The 16,243-nt window shown below is 46.5% G+C and overlaps 1 protein-coding gene across 1 annotated transcript in view; it reads right to left on the reverse strand.

Moving 5' to 3' along the window:
- The window catches only part of sntb2 (syntrophin, beta 2), a 58,798-nt gene extending 44,173 nt beyond the window's left edge, over positions 1 to 14,625 (reverse strand). The window contains exon 1 of the mRNA XM_072435810.1: positions 13,811 to 14,625. Within this exon, the coding sequence (XP_072291911.1) occupies positions 13,811 to 14,411 (601 nt within the window). The 5' untranslated portion in view covers positions 14,412 to 14,625. The remainder of the gene's footprint in view (positions 1 to 13,810) is intronic.
- Between the last annotated feature and the right edge of the window lie 1,618 nt (positions 14,626 to 16,243).

Below are 16,243 nucleotides of genomic sequence, written 5' to 3' on the forward strand. Positions count from 1 at the left end.
CATGCTCGGGTCGACTTTTTCCGGTTCAAAATCCTTCACTTTTCTTAAAACCAGTTTAATATTTCGCTTTATCTCACACTGGGCTCTGCGCTGCTCTAGTAACGCTCTCTGATTGGTCAGCGCAATCACATGGTACGCAAACCTGACACAAACCTACGTAACTTCCGGGCCGCGTTGCCCGGAGAGCTAAAGGCTAACTGGTGACATGCGCCACTGAGCAGCTCCCATCTTTGCTGCTGGGGGCTTGGTCACCAAAAAGCAGAAGTTGCAGTTCGTGGTTTTTAATGTGCAAAGTATCTTCCGCAGGGTTTAAGGGAGCACATAGCCTGTAAGTTTGTGTCATTATGACTTGTTCTATGTTTCTGTGAGTACAGTTCGTCCATATTCATATGCTAATTAGATCACTAACTATGCTAATGATCTTCTATTGTTATTCATTACACCTCTGTTGTTAATTTTAAGCACATAAGCACTGCTAACCTGTGCTATTTTTAGTATTGTGTTTGTGACTTACTGTCTTTTATTTTCTGTATTCAGAGACTGATTGCCGTTTTTGCCTCTTTATGTTAGTTTTACAAAAAGTAATATTGAACTTGGAGCAATGGAGCATTAAACATGGCCTATAGCAGGGGTGGGCCATTATTTTCCTTCGAGGGCCATATTCGAATCCAGGCAAGTAGCGGAGGCCTGGCCCGTGATCATTGGTGTGAGAAAAAAAAAAAAAAAAAAAAATCCAAAAAATTAAATCACTTTTCTGTCAAATATAGGCTATTGAATCTATTATTTAATTCATTTCACATCATATTTATTAAGGATACAAGTGCAGACAGATGCCTGAGGGCAAAAAAGAAAAAAAAAGAAAAATATATATATATATATATATATATATATTTTTTTTTTTTAATATTACTTGGACAAGCTAGCACCTCGCACAGCGCGCACCTCGCACGGCACACCACTCACTCACTCGCACGGTGATCTTAGCGTAGTAGTACTATTCACTACCGTGTAGTTCCATGCGTCATATGCGTAAGCGAAAAAAATAAATGGAAGTACTTTTTGCAAGCGCCGTTCCACCGCCATCCTTCAACCTCACCCCAGGGTGAACACTGCTGCCAGAAACTAGGAAAATAAAGGTTTCCTCTTGACACTTCTATGTGGCATTAAACATGGGAAATTTGACCATGTTTATCGTTTGTCTGGGTATTTATAGCTACTACTGCGGCATCTGTCAGAAGTGGATCTGCAGTGGTGCAAACTTTTAACACATTCTATATCTTGCGGCAGATGTGCTGGTGGTGCACCAAAGACGCGATGGAGTGGGTATAAATGAGGATTATGCCCCTCCCCTTAAGAACTCTGTATGTTGCTATGAAAATAGGCCCCTTTCATGATAGGCCCTGCTAGTTCTGGTTGCTGTAAAAAAGCAGATCTTCACTTCCATCCATCCATCCATTTTCTATTTTATTTATTTATTCTCTGTGGAAATTAGCCAAATCTTGCTCAAATAAAGTCAAATTAAAATATGTGACAGGAGAGAGAGAGTTACATATAGATAATCACCTGGCAGCATGTTAAGACTTATGTACCATGTAAATATGTCACCGGAGGACTGACATACAATGAGTAAAATATGTATTTGAACACACGGTGATTTTGCAATTTCACCCACTTAGAAATTATGGAGGGGTCTGAAAAAATCCGGAAATCACATTGTATGATTTTTGAATAATTAATTTTAACACCAAAACCCTGCGACAAGTTGGCCACTGTCCAGGGTGTACCCCGCCTAAGGCCCGAAGTCACTGGGATAGGCTCCAGTCACCTGCGACCCCAAAAAGGGAACAAGCGGTAGAAAATGGATGGATGGATGGAATTTAACACCCGCCGACCACCTGTCTGCCTCTTGTTTGAGCATGTAAGCTGCATAAAGACACCTATCAACCCCACAATCAGTCAGACTCCAACTACTACCATGGGCAAGACTAAACCGTAGACCTCCACAAGGCAAGGGCAATTGGCAAGCAGCTTGGTGAAAAAAGATCAACTGTGGGAGCAATTGTAAGAACATGGAAGAGGCTAAAGATCACCGTTAATCTCCCTCAGACTGGGGCTCCATGATAAGGTGGATAACTATGATTATGAACTATAAGATAAGATAAGATAAGATATTCCTGTATTGTCCCACATGGGGAAATTTCATTGGTGCAACGCAGGTAGATCCAGAAGAACAGATCACTTATAGGAAGTTTGAAAAACACTTTCAGTAGAAGATCTCCTATAAATAAATAAATAACTACATGAAAGGAGCTGGTCAATGACTTGAAGGGAGCTGGGACCATAGTTTCAAAGGTTACTATCGGTAATACACTATGCTGTCATGGTTTAAAATCATGCATCACACGGAAGGTTCCCCTGCTAAAATCCATGTCAATAGATCAAAGATAAACCTCGTCACTGAGTCAAAACACCTAAGGGTTTATTTGGATCAAACTCTTTCTTTTAAACAGCATATCAAATCAACTCAATCAAATATAATATTTCATCTTTAAAAGGTGTAATGGACTATTTTTTTGGCCACAATCTGAGTCTCATTTCCTCGTGGCGTGGACAGCCGATTAGTCCTGCCACGTATCAATCATAGAACGCACCTACTGCTCACCTGCAGCCTCGTCGGCTCGTCCTCAGGAGAGCAGCACGTTCCGCGTGTCTAAGCACATGGATTTATCATAATATAGTTCCCTCAGTGTACGGGACAAAATTAAGACGGAGAAAGACAGTTCGAGCTGGCTCAGAAGAGACGGAAATCTACGGGAGACTAGAGATGTGATGCGATCTGTTGCGCTAATAAACAAAAGCACATGTGTGTTGTGTCAGTCCGCACGGGGGGAGTGCACTTCCGCCTGAGTTCTCAAATCGGCAAAAAATCGTCCATTACGCCTTTAAGACACATGAGGAAAAGTTTGACAGTCGAGGCCGCTTTAACCTATTTCAATGCTATGATTATCCCACACATGACTTATTGTTTTTCCTGTTGGTCTCAGGCCAATGAGACCATCCTCAAATATCTCTATAACTAAGCATTAAAGGCAATTGTTAAAAAAACACTATCACCATTGTTGACAATTTTATTCTATTTTCAAATCTAAAAACTCAATTCAAAATCCTTAATAATGCTGCTCCACCTCTCTCTGAACAAGCGACTCGATCGTCCCGCTCCACAGCAGGAGAAATAGCACCATCCCGAAATGATCCGCTGCTTTTGCACAATCTGCCCTTTCTTTAACTATCAGACAGTAGAATCAACATCCAGATAGTTTGAAATGGTCTGTTAATTTCAGGTCAGTTTGACTAGTAATTAGCAGTTTCAAACTAATACATTAAGGAACCTCGTCATCATTGTATTTCACATAATTTCATGTGAAATATTCCAGTTTAACACGCACAATTCAGAAAGTCTGTCGAAGTCCAGTCGCCATCTCATTCTTGTCTCATCATTCTCATCCGCTCCATTGTCATCCTCCGATGAGGCGTCAGGGTCAACTATATGAGGCAGCAGCTGCTGGACCTGTTCTTCATTCGTTGAAATCCTCTCACTTGACGAGGATTCACTCGTATTTTGGTCGCTATCGCTGTCCACTTCGGAGTAAATATCCTCTGTGTTGGCTAGACAATCTCCCGGAGTGACACATTTCTGGGTTATGTGAAGGCAAAAAGACGGCAGCAGCAAAAGAGCGCAATTCTTTCGAAAATAGTTAATTTTTTTAATCAATAGTATTTGAATATATTAAGACTTGGATACTAACGGCCGACGACGACTTGAAAGCAAAATTACAATTAACGTTGCTGACCTAGCTGCCTGGTTCCTCCGAGTGAGCCAGATGCTTATTTTGGCCTGACCCAGTAAAAGGTTTTTTAAAATTACAGTTCAACGCTGTGCTGGAGAGTCAAACAGCTCCTTGGAAGGGGTTTGGCCAAGCCCCCAGGGCCAAAGTGGCGCAGGACGCCAGTTAGCCTTTAGCCTTCGAGGACTGCAGCCCGGAAGTTACGTAGGTTTGCGTACCATGTGATCGTGCGGACCAATTAGAGCGAGAGTTACTAGAGCAGCGCGGAGCTCAGTGTGAGATAAAGCGAAATATTTAACAACTGGTTTTAAGAAAACTGAAGGATTTTGAACCGCAAAAAAGTAAATGACTGTCATAACTGTGTTACACATAGTTATTGTCGTGAGATTAGCGAGACGCGGTGCTCGTCAAAGCTCCTCATCGCCCTTCGCGCGCTCTCCCGTTTTCACCCCGAGAACTCCGAGGATGTCGAATTCAAACGGGTCAAACTCACTCCAGGACAAAACCAAGATGTGTTGTCCGTCCATCCATCCATCCATTGCGTTGCACCAATGAAATTTCCCCATGTGGGACAATAAAGGATTATCTTATCTTATATTATTTTCTTCCGCTTTATCCTGCATCACTGCAGCCGCTGCACCGATACGCCTGTCAATCTCATGTTCCATCCTTCCCTCACTCGTGAACAAGACCCCGAGATTCTTGAACTCCTCCACTTGGGGCAAGGACTCCCGCACCCACCTGGAAAGGGTACACCACCATTTTCCGATTGAGAACCATGGCCTCGGATTTGGAGGTGCTGATTCTCATCCCAGCCGCTTCACACTCTGCTGCAAACCGTCCCAGTGCATGCTGCAGGTCCGGGTTTGATGGAGCCATCAGGACAACATTGTCTGTAAACAGCAGAGATTAGATCCTATGGTCCCCAAACTGGACACCTTCCGAACGTGACTGCGCCTAGAAATTCTGTCCATGAAAACTATGAACAGAACCGGTGACAATGGTAAGTCCAATACATGGCAGTCCAACATGCACTGGGAACAGGTCTGACTTACTGCTGGCAATGCGAACACAGCTCCTGCTCCGGTCATACAGGGACAGCCCTGAGCAAAGGGCCCCGGACCCCGTACTCCCAGAGCACCCCCCAAAGGACACCCCGAGGGACACGGTCGAAAGCCTTCTCCGGATCCACAAAACACATGTGGACTGGTTGGACAAACTCCCATGACCCCTTGAGCACACGATGGAGAGTATAGAGCTGGTCCAGTGTTCCATGACCCGGACGAAAACCACTCTGCTCCTTCTGAATCTGAGGTTCGACTATCGGTCGAATTCTCCTCTCCAGTACCCTGAAATAGACCTTACCGGGGAGGCTGAGGAGTGTGATCCCTCTGTGGTTGGAACACACCCTCCGGTCCCCCTTCTTGAATCCCAGTCTGCCAGTCCAGAGGCACTGTCCCCATCTTGAACCGACACCTTAACGTGGTGGAGGGGTTTGAGCGCCCGAATGATCCCAGGAGCAATGTTGTCAGGGGTTTTTAAGCCCCTGGTAGGGTCTTGCAAGGCAAACGGGTCCTAGGAGATGGGTCAGACAAAGAGTGGTTAAGAAGTCCTTCATGACAAGTAAAAGATCAAGGTCAGTTACGTCGCCCTGATTGGCGTCACCGGGGCCTCATCCTGGAGCCAGGCCTGGGGTGGGTGCTCGACGGCGAGCGCCTGGTGGATCTTTCCACGGAGCCCGGCCGGGCACAGCCCAAAAGAGCAAGGTGGGGCCGCCCTTCCGACAATATCTTATGGAGGATCCATAAGATATAGTCGGCCTCACCTCCACGCACAGTTTGGGCTCTGGAACCCTTCTCTTCAAAAGGGGCTGGACGCTCCACTTCTCAGGTGTTGCCCGCGGGGAGAGGCGGCGGGCTGGTGTGGGCTTGCTTATAGCCCCACAGCTCAGCCGCCACGTGTTGGAGTTCACCCGGGTGGACGAGAGGGTTGCGTGCGTCACTACGCCTTCGGGTGGGGAACAGGTCTCTCACTGTTTTGTCGGCCTATGGGCCGAACAGCCGAAGAGAGGGGGCAGAGCTGTCAACTGATCACCACCTGGTGGGGAGTTGGATCCGCTGGCGGAGAAGCCGGACAGACTTGGCAGACCCAAGCGCATTGTGAGGGTCTGTTGGGAACGTCTTGCAGAGTCCTCTGTCAGTAGGGTATTCAACTCGCACCTCTGGGAGAGCTTCTCCCATATCCCGGGGGAGGCTGGGGACATTGAGTCTGAGTGGACCATGTTCTCTGCCTTCATTGTTGAAGCGGCTGCTCGGAGCTGTGGTCGCAAGGTCTCTGGTGCCTGTCGTGGCGGCAACCTCCGAACCCGGTGGTGGACACCAGAAGTAAGGGATGTCGTCAGGCTGAAGAAGGAGGCCTATCAGGCCACTCTGGCTTGTAGGTCATTGACAGATATTGGCAGGCCAAGCGGGCCACAGATTGTGCTGTCGCAGAGGCTGGGAGGAGTTCAAGGAGGCCGTGGAGGAGGACTATCTGTCGGCCCCAAAGAAATTCTGGCAAACCGTCCGGCGCCTTAGGAGGGGGAAGCAGTGCTTCACCAACACCGTTTACGGTGCGGATGGAGACCTGCTGACCTCGACTGGGAATGTCGTCGGACGGTGGAAGGAATACTTTGAGAAGACATGTTGATCCAGACCCATAAGAGAAGTAATTCTGATACAAACAGCTCATCGTTATGACGAGTCTGGTGGTAATATTAATTGTCTTTACACTCACAAGTTACATATGTAAATGAGACTCATATCATGCAAATAGTCATCTGATGATGATATGAAAAACAGTTGTAAAAAAGGCCATCTGACTTGGTGTTAAGCAATTTATTCAACAACTAAATTAATTTGCACGTTTTCTGTTTTAATTTAAAAAAAATGTTAAGTGTCTAAAAGTTAATTTGTTAAGCTTTTTTTTTTTTTTTTTTTAAATAGGATATTTACAAATACATTTGAAATAAATAATCTTGTTACATCAATGGAAAATATTGATCGTTAGTCATTTTCGTGTTTTGCTATGCACCTTATCAAATTGCTATACAAAGAAGAAATTAACGGATTGTTTAGCAGCACTGCTATACAAGAGAAAATCCTTCATCTGAGCCCTGCATGGATCTATTAAAATATGAGCTTCACCTCAAAGTCCAGCTCATGGCCTAATGCTGTTGTCGCTTCTTTACTTTCACATTACATCAGAACATTTGCACATTAATGAAATTTTGTTTTTATACGTCAATTTAATTATATTACATACATAGTGCTAAACTGTACTATTTGTATATGTATTTACCAAAATCTATTTATTGTCATGGCTCAATATTTTAGTGTTATTATTCAGTGTTTGATGGCTCATCACAAATAAATGGAGTTGGAGATGTAATCGCTAACTGAGGTTCAGGAGCGGGACCCGCACGCGCGTGCCCAGCCCGCACGGCGGAACGCGCCCAGCGCGCGCGCCCAGCCCGCACGCCCGCACTCCCGTGCACGCGCGTGCCCAGCCCGCACGCGTGCACCAGCCCGCACGCGCTCCCGTGCACGCGCGTGCCCAGCCCGCACCGGTCCGAAGTCAAAGGAGGAACTTCGTTCCAGACCATGTTCCAGACCTACGAGGATATTAAAAAACCTAAACTTTCGCCAGCGTCCGCACTTCCTGGTTCCAGCACGCAGCTGACGACGTCACCATCAGCCCACGGCCGCAGCTCGACCTCTCAGCTCCCTCTGGTGGTGGGAGCCAGCTGCACTCAACTCCCTCCACACGTATTTCTCTATCTCTCCACTACTACTGCCACATTCTACCGCCATTCTACTGCCATTCAATCAACAGCCCGCTCCCTCCCTCAACCACTCATCCCTCCCTCTATCGCTCATCCCAATCATCCCCTCCCTCAATCACCTCGGCCACACGCTTGCACCGAACCACAGCAACCGGCCACTCGGCCACTCGGCCTCACGGCCTCACACACTCGGCCTCACGGCCTCACACTCGGCCACACGGCCACACACTCGGCCACACGGCCACACACTCGGCCACACGGCCACACACTCGGCCACACGGCCACACACTCGGCCACACACTCGGCCACACACTCGGCCACACGGCCACACACTCGGCCACACGGCCACACACACGGCCACACACTCGGCCACACGGCCACACACTCGGCCACACGGCCACACACTCGGCCACACACTCGGCCACACACTCGGCCACACACTCGGCCACACACTCGGCCACACACTCGGCCACACACTCGGCCACACACTCGGCCACACACTCGGCCACACACTCGGCCACACGGCCACACGGCCACACGGCCACACGGCCACACACTCGGCCACACACTCGGCCACACACTCGGCCACACACTCGGCCACACACTCGGCCACACACTCGGCCACACACTCGGCCACACACTCGGCCACACACTCGGCCACACACTCGGCCACACACTCGGCCACACACTCGGCCACACACTCGGCCACACACTCGGCCACACACTCGGCCACACACTCGGCCACACACTCGGCCACACACTCGGCCACTCGGCCACACACACTCACACTCGGCCACTCGGCCACACACACTCACACTCGGCCACTCGGCCACACACACTCACACTCGGCCACTCGGCCACACGGCCACACACACTCGGCCACTCGGCCACACACACTCGGCCACTCGGCCACACACACTCGGCCACACACACTCACACTCGGCCACACACACTCACACTCGGCCACACACACTCACACTCGGCCACACACACTCACACTCGGCCACACACACTCACACTCGGCCACACACACTCACACTCGGCCACACACACTCACACTCGGCCACTCGGCCACACACACTCACACTCGGCCACTCGGCCACACACACTCACACTCGGCCACTCGGCCACACACACTCACACTCGGCCACACACACTCACACTCGGCCACTCGGCCACACACACTCACACTCGGCCACACACACTCACACTCACACTCGGCCACACACACTCACACTCACACTCGGCCACACACACTCGGCCACTCACACTCGGCCACACACACTCGGCCACTCACACTCGGCCACTCACACTCGGCCACTCACACTCGGCCACTCACACTCGGCCACTCACACTCGGCCACTCACACTCGGCCACTCACACTCGGCCACTCACACTCGGCCACTCACACTCGGCCACTCACACTCGGCCACTCACACTCGGCCACTCACACTCGGCCACTCACACTCACACTCGGCCACACACTCACACTCGGCCACACACTCACACTCGGCCACACACTCACACTCGGCCACACACTCACACTCGGCCACTCACACTCGGCCACTCACACTCGGCCACTCACACTCGGCCACTCACACTCGGCCACTCACACTCGGCCACTCACACTCGGCCACTCACACTCGGCCACTCACACTCGGCCACTCAGATACTGCAACGAAAGACTCACCTGTGCTAAATCCAACAAGCTGCTTGTGACCATGGGGTTATAAAACAGAGGTTCATGGACATGCTGGCCAGCTCCAGTCTTTTAAGGTCCAGGGGGAATAGAAGTTTAATTTGAGAGAGAGACAGACAGAGAGCCAATCAGGAACAGAGAGAGACACAGAGCGATACAGAGTAAGGCAGAGAGAGACAGACAGAGAGAGAAGGCGAAAGCAGGAAAGACAGAAAGAGATGGAAAGAAAGAGACAGAGAGAGGGGCAGAGAGAGAGACAAAGGCAGAGAGAATGAAAGAACAAAAGAAAAAGAGAGCTCCATGCTGCAAAATTTTCCTTTTTGCACATGCACATTTCATTCAAGTAAAACAATAGCGCAGAATAACACGAGGAGCACCTGCCCCCTTTGGGCAGCTCACAAGCTGCATACAGTATGAAATCCATGAGAGTTATTTATTAATCTGAAATACACTTTTGTGACAAATCTCCTGGAGAGGGCCCTCTCTCTTCTTGGCTTAAAGAGGTGCATCGTATTTGACCTGGCCTGTCCACAAGGGCAGCTAAAGATCTATTGACCTCCCTGTTTATAAGACTGCATAGGTTAGTACCATTTTATAATACGCTAGGCCTGTGATACAATATTGGTAAGTATTTGGGCACATCAACATTTTTGAAGGCTCAGCTCAGGTATGTTTTTGATGAGGGAATAATGTTAGAACATGGATAAAATCTCTAAAAAGTAAATTTCAGCATTTTACATGTCCTTTAAATCAAAAACTGATTTTTGAATATTCAATACACTCAATGACAACCCTAACCCATTAACCTCCTAGTGCGTGTGCGCATGTCATGCTGGGATTGTGTTGGGACATTGCCTGAGGCTCAAGTGGACGTTTTAGTGACTTTTCCAAAGCGATCTATTTTTTTTTCCAAAGAGTCTAAAATGGAAGTTTGTTCAACACCATTAAACAGACACTGTGCACTTGGACCACGGCACTGTGCTACAAGTTTCCAGTGCTCCAGGCTCTTCCTTGTCCCCACCTTCGTCATCACTCCCTCATTTCACAACCACTACTCCAGAACTATTCTGCCACAAGCCCAACAATAGGTATGTCAGAATCTGCTAGAGGCGCGCCGCCAATTTTGTCCTGCAGTTCTGCTGTGACCGTCTTCCGTGAGACTCCATTTGACAACTTTTACAGAAATTGCTCTTCTCGCGACACAAACCAATACCATCGATCGAAATTGTGCTACAACTGTAAATCACCACCGAAGTCATGCCCACAAGACCTTCCCACAATGATTCACAGCAGTATTTAAGAAGGAGTTTTTTAAAATGTACTTCACGGAAATGCTAAAAATATACTGGTAAGATCATTTGCCAACCTCGTTTTTTTAATCCCTCATTAACTACAGAAGATTTGTGATCTAATGCAACAAACCTCATGCAAATCGATTTAGACGAAGTATGTTTTTTAGCGGTTCCAGGGTCAGGGTTAGGGTCCGTGCTGCTAAACAATCCGTAATTTTTTTCCAATTTGTACAGTGATCCCTCGTTTATCGCGGGGGTTACGTTCCAAGAAGAACCCGCGGGAGTCGAAATCCGCAAAGTAGAAACCTTTAATTTTTTACAGTTATTATACAATGAAATACTCCATAAAACATTGAAGCTCACACGCGCGCTCTCACCGGCCTCTCACACGCGCGCTCTCACCGGCGTGTCCCGCAGCTCACGTGGGCGCTCTCACCGGCCTCTCCCGGAGCTCACGCGCGCGCTCTCACCGGCCTTGCAAACTTCAATTTGGCAAGCGGTTTTACGTACGTGTACATATTAATCCATAACGTTATTGACACACAGGTAGAGAAGACGCGGAGAGACTGTTTAGCCAATCAGAATGCAGAACACAATGCATGATGAAAATCCGTGAAGCAGCGAGACCGCGAAAAGTGAACCGCGATATAGCGAGGGATTGTATAGCAATTTGATAATTGCATAGCAAAACACGAAAGTGACTTATCAATATTTTCCATTGATGAAACAAGATTATTTATTTCAAAAAAGGTATTTGTAAACATTCTATTTAAAAAAAAAAACTCTTTATAACAAATTAACTTTTAAACACTTTAAAAATATATCTAGATATCAAACTGAAAACAAAAAAACTAATTACATAACACAAAGTCAGATGGCCTTATTTACAACTTTCTTCCATATCATCAATCAGATGACTATTTGCATCTCATTTACATATTAATTGACTTTACACTCACACACAAAAAATATGTATTAAGCTTCTGATGGAAAAATAAAGGTTGCTGTAGTGTCCATCATGGTGTATTTATTGTGTTATTTAAAGGCGGTATGGACGATTTTTCGGCGATTTGAGAACGCGGACTGATACAACACACACGTGCGTTTGTTTATTAGCGCAACGGAGCGCATCGCATCGCTCGTCTCCCGTAGATTTCTGTCCACTTCTGCGTCAGCTCGAACTGTCTTTCTCCGTCTTCATTTTGCCCCGTACACTGAAAGAACTATATTATGATAGATCCATGCGCTTAGGCACGCGGAAACGTGGGGACGAGCCTGACGCGGCTGCAGGTGAGCGATGGGTGCGTTTTATGATTGATACGTGGCAGGACAAATGATTTATCCACGCCACGAGGAAATATGATAAAAAATTTGCTGAAAAAAATCGTCCATGCCACCTTTAAATTGTATTGCTCTATTTGACCTTCTATTCCAGCTATAAAAAGTTTCCATTTTTGGTTTTGCCATTTGATGACGGTCCCCAAGTACTCGTCTTGGCTCTGGCTGCACATTTGATGACGGTCCCTAAGCACTCATCTCAGCTCCAGCTGCACATTCGGATCTGTGTAATTCGCTGCGCCCAAAATACGAATTTGATTTTTAAAACGAGGATGTGTCACTTGGCAGTTGAAATATGAGTATTTTGGCAGTGAATGATCTGCAAAGACTTTTGCGATTAGGAGCTATTGACCTCGGAAGTCCGAATCTGTGAATATGACACTAACTTTACCGTACTGTGGCTCCTCTCGCTTTCAGACTCGCAATCTGAGACAGCAGCAGGACTCGTGAAGTCAACACAGCGTCCTACATGTGTCATGACGTTGTTGACGAGTGATTGACGAGTGATCAGGACTTTTAGGCACTTTGGTGATACAATTGAACACACATTTTTGTATCGCCAAAGCTGCGATACAAAGCTACAAAAACACCATTCTGACAAATGCATCGCGATACCGCTTATTCTGAACCCTGCAGGTATTAAGATAACCATGCACGCGCTCACACAGTATGGAAAGCCAATATGATTACACTCCGCCACTTAAGAGTGGCGTATGGCGTAAATCAAGAGAACGCAGAGCGCCGTCTGAAATTACGGCACTCGTTAACAGACGGCGCACTGCGTTAAAAGCGGCGCTTTATTTTGTAAAAGCGGCGGAAAAATCTAGCGCAATACGCCGCTCCTAAATTGTAAGTACATTTTTCGAGCGCCGCCTACGGCCCGCCATCCTCCAACCTCAGCCCAGCGAGAACACTGAACATTAACGCTAATAATGACTGAAACGGCTAATATACAGCCTACGTGATTTTATACTTTACAAACTTGTCCCTTTATATTTCCGCAAAATATCAACACAAATTCCACAACACAACGCTCTTTATCTAATTGGAGGCACTGTTTAAAACGCATGATGTGATAAAAAGACAAGAGTAGATGCTCGTGTATGTAGGATATTTATGGAGTAACCTAAACTCCCATAGTGGTCTCATAGTGTTTGCTAATTAAAGTAATGCTCTTCAAACAGTGTTGTTGATCGTTTAAGTAATTTCCTTCAGGCTGTTTTAGACTTTTAGACTCAGACTGATCAGTTGTTTTGTATTCTGTGAACATAGAACCCTCCGATTGATAGAGAAAGTAGAGTTACATACATAATATATGTGATAATAGGAGTTTGTTACACCAATTCATTGTTGAATATTTTCATATTGTTATACTGTTAATTTTGTTCAAACGTGATTGCACTTTAATTGTAAATTGCAAACTGATTTCTGAATACATTTTGCCTGTTTAAAGGGCAAATACTTACATTAGTATACTAATATTAATCATATTAACAATGTTGCTGTATTTTCAGAACGCCGTTTAAAGTGTTAAAGACGTTATACTTTCCATCAATGTTTGACCAAACTAGGAGTTTTGTCCCTGCTTCTACAGTTTCTAAATAATTAGAATACAAGTAGCAAAGTGGACATAGGAAGTGGCGTAGGAATGAGCTTTATAAAGTGAGTGTCTCATATCGGGACACAGAGCCGCTGCAGGGGCCTTGGACACTTCTTAACTCTAGTCTGTAGTTCCTGGGGTCCACTGCCCACAGCGGATCACAGGAACCGATCAGGCCTGTTCAAATCCCCGCCCTCGCGTGCCCTGACTTACCTTCGAGCGTCACCTCTTTCCCCGCTTTCTTAAGCGCCTGCACCGCCAGGTCGTGCGTAGCCTCGCGGAGGTCGTTGCCATTGACGGACAGAATTGCATCGCCTATGCGCAGAGCCCTGCTTTGGTCCGCTGCCAGCCCCGGAAAGATCTTGGAGATAAGAATGGGCATGCGGTTCTCGCGACCTCCCTTGATGCTGATGCCGAGCCCCCCAGACTCCTGTTTGACCACTCTCACCCTGCGGACCGCCTCCGAGCTACAGCCGTCCGAGCCCAGGCTGGAGCCGGGGCTACCATATCCCGATGCGGGGCTTAAGTCGGAGTTTGTGCCGTTACTGTGGTACTTCCCAGGGCTGCTGGGTCCCCGGCTGACCCCTCGCCCTCCGTAGTTCGAGTTTCCTGGGCTGTCCTCGGGCTCATTTCCGTTTGACAAGACGTTCCTCGGGCCCGGAGACGCGTTGTTGTAATCCCAGGAGTCGCTGGCGTCCACCTCGGCCGTTAACATTAAAGTTTCTCGAGTGAGTTCCGCGACAACTCGGACCCAGCGGTCGCGCAGGAGCAGGTCGAGTTGGCCGAGTTTTTCCGCTCTGGTCCACACTGCCATCCCCGAGGCAGGCCGCGCTTACTCCGCACTCACCATCACAAACTTTGGAGCGAGTTTGGTTCCGTGCTCTGTTTTGTGTCGGGCTAGCGGTAACAGGACACACCCACGGGCCGTGGGACGGCGCGGGACAGGCCCACACAGAGGAGCAGAGTTGGCTCCGAGTCCGTTAGTGCTCGCAGGCTTTGAAACTCCAGACGAGATGACTGACGTCAAGTCAAGTATCGCCATTAGGATACCCAACTTCCGTCATTACCTTTCACAATAAACTCTACTGAAAGCACAGCCATGGCTCACATACGTTACGCCAGAATTGGGAATTCTGCAGTGGCGGCTAGTGGCACAAATTATAGGGGGGGCTATTTGACATGACCGTGTTTTTGATTTTTTAAATGTCCAACATTGAAATTTTTAACATTGACTGTATGGATGCATCTTTTAAATACATATTTACAACTGAATTAATTAAGAAAACACACTTTCTTTCCACTTTTGTTAATGATAATACCCCGGGATAATCATCAATTTATTTTTGTAAGGCCCAAAATCACAACAACAGTTGCCTCTGAGGGCCACAGGGAGAAATGAATCAACAATGTCTGTGGTGGCGATGAAGTCAGACAATGTCTGTGGTGGCGAGGGACGATGTCCCAGGGTCCTCTGTACAATGACTTAGAGGCAGATACCATTTGTGAGGAAAATACATTTGACACAAAATTACATTTTACACTTTATAAATGAAAAGAGCAAATCAAAAATCTCAGTGATACTGTCACTTATAGTGCAGAGTAGCAATTACTACATTAAGAGGAAATAAAAACACAAACAATTGTTGGTGTTTCATAAAACAGCTTCTAAGTGGCATTTGTTACCCTGAACTACATGTGTAACATTTACATTGTTATATTTAATCATCACATCCATTATTGCTGTATGGAAAGTTGTCATTTATAGCTTTCTTTCATGGGTTTTCTAATAACAAAAGCATATTTTTATCAATAGAAGTTAAGCAATACTTAATGCTTAGCGTTAGCCTCATGCAAGTAATAGTAAAAAATACTGCGTGTTTGTTGTCATGGTAACGGAGCACGGAGTTTGACAGATCACATGTCTCGGCTCGGATTGATTCGAAATCAGCCGCTTTTAACACAAATAAAGCCAGCAAACAGTTGAGCAGCTAATTCTGAGTCGTTTTGGACGTCTGTAGATACAGTTTTAAGACGTAAACACGGAATACACGGCGTGTGTGGCTCTTCCGCATAGGAGCAGAGCCTCTGTCTCTAGCGTAAAAGGCCTAGCTCCATGGCGTAACTTCTATGTTCAAAAGGGCGTTTTCTGGAGCGCCTCATAGTCGCTATTTTCCTATGGAGAAAACCATAGTGACGTAGTCACTTTTGATTGTGATTTGATTGGCTAAAAATCCCCATTGCTTTTCTATGGGGTTCTGGCAAACAAAGTATACATCTATATCTATTTATATATATATATATATATATATATATATATATATATATATATATATATATATATATATATATATATATATAATTATTATTTTACACATTTACATAGAATATAAGATACTTCTGAATCAATTATATTGTTTTTAGACAAAAACAAATTACGTAGTTGGCAGATTGTCAGGGGGGGCCCTTAATGGACCAGCCGCTGCTGGTATTCTGTCAGTTTTAATCGAACTCACAACACCTGCCTCCTGCACATGGATCACAGCACGAGTGCTGCCGCCTAAATAAATAAAAATAAACAGCACATTTATGTTAAAATAATGTTATGTAAATATTTCCATTTCTAAAATAAGTCAGATATGTCATTTT

The sequence above is a fragment of the Eucyclogobius newberryi genome, unplaced genomic scaffold, assembly GCF_026437365.1.
Source record: "Eucyclogobius newberryi isolate DKJ021-1_F unplaced genomic scaffold, fEucNew1.0.hap1 SCAF_7, whole genome shotgun sequence".
Lineage (NCBI taxonomy): Eukaryota > Metazoa > Chordata > Actinopteri > Gobiiformes > Gobiidae > Eucyclogobius > Eucyclogobius newberryi.